Source organism: Saccoglossus kowalevskii, chromosome 5, assembly GCF_978046115.1.
Source record: "Saccoglossus kowalevskii chromosome 5, keSacKowa6.1, whole genome shotgun sequence".
NCBI classification, from domain to species: domain Eukaryota; kingdom Metazoa; phylum Hemichordata; class Enteropneusta; family Harrimaniidae; genus Saccoglossus; species Saccoglossus kowalevskii.
The window spans coordinates 31,585,527-31,593,056 of record NC_140645.1 but is presented as its reverse complement, the minus strand read 5'-3'; the positions used below and the strand labels follow the sequence as shown (position 1 = coordinate 31,593,056).

At 36.9% G+C, this 7,530-nt stretch overlaps 1 protein-coding gene across 2 annotated transcripts in view; it reads left to right on the top strand.

Moving 5' to 3' along the window:
* Positions 1-633: 633 nt before the first annotated feature.
* Positions 634-7,530, top strand: part of LOC146746059 (CD276 antigen homolog) — a 28,265-nt gene continuing 21,368 nt past the window's right edge. For both annotated transcript variants that reach the window (XM_085499319.1, XM_085499318.1), the window contains exon 1: positions 634-813. In XM_085499319.1, coding sequence (XP_085355445.1) covers positions 729-813 — 85 coding nt within the window. In that variant the 5' untranslated portion in view covers positions 634-728. The remainder of the gene's footprint in view (positions 814-7,530) is intronic.

Sequence of the window (7,530 nt, the reverse complement as noted above, 5' to 3'; positions counted from 1 at the left end):
CGCGATTTATCGTGAATAAAGTTGATGTCTTGCCATCCTAAATCTCCAAATATAGCTGGACATGCTACATTCCTATTAGCTTTAAAGAGAAACTTGCCAAATTGATACTGGATGCTTTTAAGTTTGTTTTTATTCACTGTACTTTCTGACAGCCATGCACTAGATCCACGTGAGGCGTGGTTTGCTCAATATTTGAATATTTAATGACTGGGAGTGATTAGTTGCATGGCAGCCAACCGATTCACCAGGCCTAGCCGTTGCGCTATAAGGGCGACTAAACGGCTGACAACTCAGTTAAGTTGTTTCTGCAGTAATGTTTAATATTGTTGACAACAGTGCACCCTCGGTGGCCGGAATGAGAAATGTTCTAAGTAAAATTGCAAATATTGCTTCTCATTGCAAGGTTTTACGATAGTCTCAATCAGTAGTGTTGAATAAATAATCATTTTTCTATTTATCCAAGTATGTGTTGATATTAAATGGAGTAAACACGATATACCAGCATCCATGGCAATTACACTCAAGTAACAGTGGTACGCATGGATTCGACTGTAATACTGTAAGATCACTAGACGGCGGAACTGCGCATGTCCTGGTCAGTATGCGAATTTGCGTATAACCATTCCCGTGGACGCATTCGTTGATTGGCTTCTAAATACTACCAAGCATTTTGTCGCATTACGTTTCATGGTTGAAATTTGAAATAATCAACACCCTATATACACACGATGTTCAGAAGCATTCAAAGCAAGTGGACGAGTTACTTTCTACACTTACTGTTGGCAGCAGCTAATTTAATTCAGCTCTGTTCAGGTGAGTGAGTTGTCAGATATTTGATATTTATAATCATAACATTCATCTAGGATTCAGTGTACTCACTGTTGAACTAATTTGGGCAACATCAGTGCTGCTCAAAACTAACCATAAGGTATTTGTGAACATATCATGGAGATTTTGATTCCAGAAATATCCAGTATTCGCTATAGATGTGTAAATACAAGAACATACTTTTTAAGTTGCAGAACAAAGCTTGAAATGTGTTGATATACTAGTATATCAGGATTAGTCTTATGTCGGTTTGTCAAATTAGTCGTTAGAGGGCGCCATCACGTTCTGCTGTGTATACGTTACCGCTTATTGGGTTTGAGAACTAAACGGGCGTGGGATATTCAATAAAATGTCGACTCGTATCGCCTATTAATAATCCTATCCGTTTTGGAACAAGGACAAATTTTAGCCCATATTTTATAGACACAGTAACCATGATTCAACCATTTTGTTTCAACACTGTAACACTGGCAGTGTGGATAATGTTTAGACTTCAATGTGCTAATATTGATAGAGGCTATTAAATGGGTGCATGTTACAATTTATTTTCGCTGAAAAGTTTTCAGGCATTAAATGTGGACCTAATTAAAACTGTGCTGTGTCAAGTCTCAAAATAGAGTATAAGGGAAAATGAAGTATTCCACAGTACTACATAGAGGCCGTTTCCGGGTCAAAGGGTATATTTGTGTATCAAAATGACAATTGTTAGTTTACATTAGTAGTCATATGTACAAATAATGAAGAAACTAAGTTTTAAATGTAATATTTTATTTGCTAGTGGGAAAATAAAAATCTTTTATAGTAATGATTAACACAGACAGTTTGACTGATTCTATCGCTACGAGCTGAAAAAATAAACGAAAAACTGATGTAAAAGTGTTTTTTGGGACACGGTTTTGATCCAAACTGTTGAAAGTAACCACAGTTTTTTTCTTTACTGTGATCATAGCAAGTTACGAAATTCATAGACAACGCAGAGGAACGTATATATTTCACTCTAGTACTATTGCTCAAAATGTTTTCAGTAACTTTAATCAGTGACAAGGGAAGTTACCTAATTAGTATGCATTTCGAGAAACCACTGTGTGTGCATGCGTCTGAGGTTTGCCGAGTATCTACGACAGACAAGACAGAAAAATCGTTTTTATCCGGTTTCACTTCATTTTAATTCCAGTGAACATAACATTACAGATATGTCAATTTCTGGTGTATGTGTTGTCAATGGCAACGATAATCAGCTCAGGCGTGTCGAGGAGGAAACTATATTCTATCCTCGGGGGCGGACATCCGGGCAATTTCTACCGCCTGGCAACCCTCGCGGTGAAAACAAAGACCAAAAACACGCAGAAAACGGTATTTTGGGATGTTTGTTGAGACTCCCCTGAACAGTGTAACAAGATTAGCCCTACGTGTGTAACATTTATAAATTTGTTTGTTCAGGATTATTTCAAAGTTGAGTTTGTGTTGTTTTCTCGAGTTTTCACCGGCTCCACCGGCGTTCCACAACAGCGCGCACAAAGCCTGTAGAAATACGTGGTACAGTGGTGAGCGTTTTAGCAACGTAGAACGTCCGTGACGTAGCTCCGCCCCCGAGGATACTATGTATATATAGGAGGAACAAAGGAACTCCATGGAATTAACAAACGATTTGTTGAGCCATGGTTGAACTCAATCTCCTTCCCAGAGGCCTTTGCGCTTACGCAATAGTGCCTCTGCCACAGGCAGCCTTCAATTTTGTGGTCAATCACCTCACTACGCACGGTCATTTTCCCCGCGGTTGTTTAATTTGAAACCGAACTACAAAAAGTGGAAAAAAACGTATGTGACATCCGAACTATTTATTAATGTCAGACTTCAGTAAAAACGTACATACGAACCATTTTATCACGGACTATGTTTTGCAAGGTAATGTTATTGTAGTGAAATGGCGCACGTGATTAACTAAAACTAGGGAAAACAGCGTTCTGTTTATGTACATAAGATGGGGAAAGAAACATTGAACACAAATTTTACTCGAAAGGATTTCCTAACAACCCCGTTCGTCTTGTTTTCTGGTGAATATTTCAATACTATTTCTAGCTTGAACGGATTCGGTTCTCCGCGTCTAACAGTTATAGAACACACAGGTTCTAATGAGTTTATAAAGTTAGTAATTTATTGTATAATCTAATGTATTGATAACTTTGAAAGGACTGCACTTTCCAAGCGTAAAACATGTATGTTTTAATTTAATTTACCAAACAGTTCTTTCAGATTTAGAACGTAAAACGTTTTATTAAAGTGATTGAAGTAACACGGTGGCTTAAGAGTAACTGTGTTAACCGACGGGGTCTTGTAGTTCGAACACATTCGAATATGCAAATGAGTTCTATGCAGAGCTAAATAAATAAACGCTGCTCGGACTGATAAGTATGATATATTGAAGATAATATTTGGTAATCGTAGTCCTAAATAACTATTAAAAATAGCTAGACGTTTCGAGCAATGGCTCTTTATCGATAGCATAGAAGCAAGTCCTATGCTATCGAAGCAAGAAGAAGTCCTTGCTTCTATGCTATCGATAAAGAGCCATTGCTCGAAACGTCTAGCTATTTTTAATAGTTATTTAGGACTACGGATTACCGAATAGTATCTATGCAAAACTGCTTAGTGCAGTGATGACAAGTAACGCGCATCGAACTGTGCCGAGTTCGACAGGTAACTACAGTAACTAGTAATCGCCATACTGTTCCACTGGGCCGGGCCTCGGGATTCCGGCCCAAAGGCACGTGACTCAGTGACGTAATTTGAAATTATTCCAAGTTCCGTTCTGCGTAAACGTGTCTGTAATACTACAATAAAGCAAAATATATAAATAAAAAAAAAAAACAGTTTTTTATTCGCCCAGCTTTCGAAAGTAAAAGGAAACCCCTCAACGGCCACGAGCGTAAGCGCTGACGTCAGGTAACCAAGGGAAATAGAACAAGCAACAAGGAAGCGATCAGAATTCGTTACAAGGTACTTGCCCTTTTGTGGCTTGGTACACCGTGACACCTGAGGCGGGAACCAGACAACGCCGCGATCGGACGACGCCCTTTCGTGCCAATCCTTCACCATTGTATTCAAACGAATCACATCGTGCGTTGTTACATTCTCCTTCAACAACCACGGAAAATGAAATATGGAAAGTAGGTCTACAGAACACTTCCTTGAGTCAAACCCAGGATTCAACCATTAGGGGCGTTTCGGTAAAAAAATCGTAAAGCATGCAAATTCAACATTTTCAAACCAGTATACTAAAAAGAAATGTTCAGCGATGCAAAAGAAGAATAGATATTACTTTTCACTATACACATCTCTGTTGATACAATCCCTCACATATTCTACTCCCAATTATTCCTGCATAAAATGAAGTAGCCTCTTTCCACCTAAATATTCTGAGTAAAATCATGTGTTTAATTTGCTCTCATTCAAACAACAATGCAGATTTCATTGTATTTGTATTGACTAACTGAGGCGCTATAACATAATACTATATGTTGACTCCAGTTGGTTGTTAGGTGACAACTTTACGGCTACGTCCTGGGATAACATTATCTAAGGTGATGGTAAGTACCAATGCCATTTATTTCAAGACATATTTGATGGGTGTATCAGACACGCCTCCCACCTTTTTCCTTAACATACCAAATTTGGTAAATCATTTTTGTAGATCTCCTCTATAAAGTCACAATATTTCGATTTTGACACCTAAACTGTGAGTTTAAAAAGGAAAGTTCATCGAGAACATCCACCTTTATTGTAAGAAGTAATAGTCTGTGATACGACTCCATATATATATATAATTCAGATTTGATTAAAGTATTTCAAAGACACATTTGATGGGTGACAAAAACACATTTTACCACTGTGTCTTAAAATAACAAATTTGGCGAGTGTTTAACTGATTCAGGGGAATGTTTGCTCATTTTCGGGCTTTTAAAAAATGTCGTCTGAAGTATATTTTTAATGTTTGATTGGTCTACTGCATGAAACGAGATGACAGTATGGAGTGACTTCACTTCATATAAAAGAGCTTACCACAAATAATAACGAATACTACCTTGTGTCACAGCAACATTTAGTTAAAAATACATGATATGACAAGTATATATCTTCAGTGGTTATCACATTTATTGTGATTGTCTGTTTAAATTATAACTTCAGGCACACCGGATGTATGTCATTTATAACTCTAGCTAGAGCCGACAACTTTAATAGGATATTTTCACCAACCTCTCGCATGGCGTGTCAATAGGGTCATAATTAAACTTTTAACCCATTGCAATATGAACATTTAAATTTACACAATAAGAGTGTTTATATGAGCATTTAAAATATGAGCAGATAAATCTAAAATATGATAAATGAGCGTTGAATATTTATCACCATTTAGTTTATTCTTATTTCAAAACCACAAATTGAAATTAGTAGATTTGAACATAGTGACTTTGAACATAGCGCTCAGGTCTTCTGGGTCACTGTGTTTGCTGATAGTACGATGCTCAATGTGCCAATGAATGAACAGTCAATTTGGCCCACATTCACATTCGCCCCACAGTTTATAATTCCCCACATCGAAATACTCGGCGGTCTTGACCATTTTATATGACAACGCGCCAACTTTCTTTACAGTAAATACCTGTGACTGAAATTACTGCCCCGTATCCTTGCATACCCGAGACGGGTAATTTTCCATTCGGTCTGGTAATATGGTACGCTTTAATCAACGGAACTGTGTATTAGAGCTGCAGTAAGAATTGCTGATGTTTCAGATTCTCACTCACTTCTCAGATCTGGATAAAAATGTCGATCAAAGGGTCTTGAAATTATCGAAACCTTCAAAGCTTGAATGTAGCAAAACGAGATAAGTCCTTGAACGACGTACTATGTGCGAACGTGAGAGGCAACACCACATATTTGTTGTTGGCCAATCACATTGATATATTTGTATCAAAGTTTTTGAGTTCAGAATCACTACAAGGTTATATAAACATTTGATATACTTGAATTGGGGCTCTTCTATGTTATGTTCATATGGTTCAAATAAACCACTGCATATACTTGAAGTACGTGTGTCGTGCCTGGCTGCTGGGAAGGTTATAAATATACAACTTCCCACACGGCTCAGGGCTAAAATTTGATACCAGTTTCATGATTGATATTGATGATTACAGAGAATATATTATTTCACCCATAACTGTGGTCACTTTCTTGTGCGAACATTTGAGTACTTAGAAATAATTGGGCAACATTTAACCATTATAGCCATGGTCGTTATATTCATTTAATAAGAGGTGGATCATTAGAAACTCTAAGAGAAGAAATGTCAGAAAAAACTGTGCAAATTATTCTTTCCTGCACTTAGTTTTTTGATATTTTTCCCATGATGAGTCTACCAGTAATTTATTTATACACTATGTGGAATCCTTTTTTGCTCTAAGATTTAGGCGTACATTTGTTTCTGTTATTGATCGCTGGAGGATTTTTTTTCTGTGCAATTTATTGTTTCCAAATTCGGCCATCGTCCACATACTTTCTAATGGTCAAGATAAGTAAAAGGAAATAATAAAAATAAATCAGTCTATCGCAATGATGAGCAACAGAAGCGTAGCTAGACTTTTCGATATACGGGTTAGTTGCATTGAGCTTGATCATGACAAACTTGATTTTTTTCAATGTTTTTCCATGTTTTATCCCCCATCGCTAAGCTGATTTCGCCCCATGTTTCAATAAGAGTTCGATATGCTTTCCATCATTACGGTGCACAAATGACTGATACTTTTAGTCGAAAGTAGGTTTTATCAATAATATTTCCTCCAAACTGGACAATAGGTTGTCAATCATAAATTCTAGCATACTGATAATGTCACCTGCACTTTAGCTAAGTTTTGCACCAGTCTTGTTCTTGTTGAAATATTTGCATACACATTTGGCAGAAATAGTAATTCAGTGCACAACAGTATATTTGACATGGGTATCGACAGCGTAGTAGGTAGGCTGACTTCCCTTGTACTGAAAAATCGATCTCATGTTCATATCACATGTACGTATCGCAGTTGGCACTTGTAGCATCCTATCATACCTGCTTAGCTCACATAAACGGATACAAAACGTCTGGGAAAAGAGGGTGAAAAACTGTAACAATAAAGACAGTAATATTTGAATTTGACACGAAATCTTCCACAGTATCTTTGATGGTTTTATGTAACCTTTCACAAAAATAATAAAATATATTATCAGATAGATTATCAACTAATGTTTCTAAACTTGAACTCATAAATTGAAAACGAACCCAAGGAGATACTAAATGTCTAACAAACATAACGGTCATGTATTTAAGCAATAACCCCCGCCAAAGGCGGGTATACCACGAGATATTGCACAATTCACGACATATATGCACGAGCCGCAGGCGAGTGCATATATGGAGTGAATTGTGCAATATCAAGTGGTATACCCAACTTCGGTGGGGGTTATTGCTATTATATTATACTATTATATTGACAATTCGATAAAACTTGTAAAAAAAGAGTTTACTTTCATCTACTAAAAGATCATGATTATGGCCCTTGAACATGAATATTTATAAGAATAGTATGTAGTTGTACGCTGAATGCACACAAAAATTACATGCGCAACACAGTTCAAATTTAATACAAACTAATTTTTATTCCACATGAA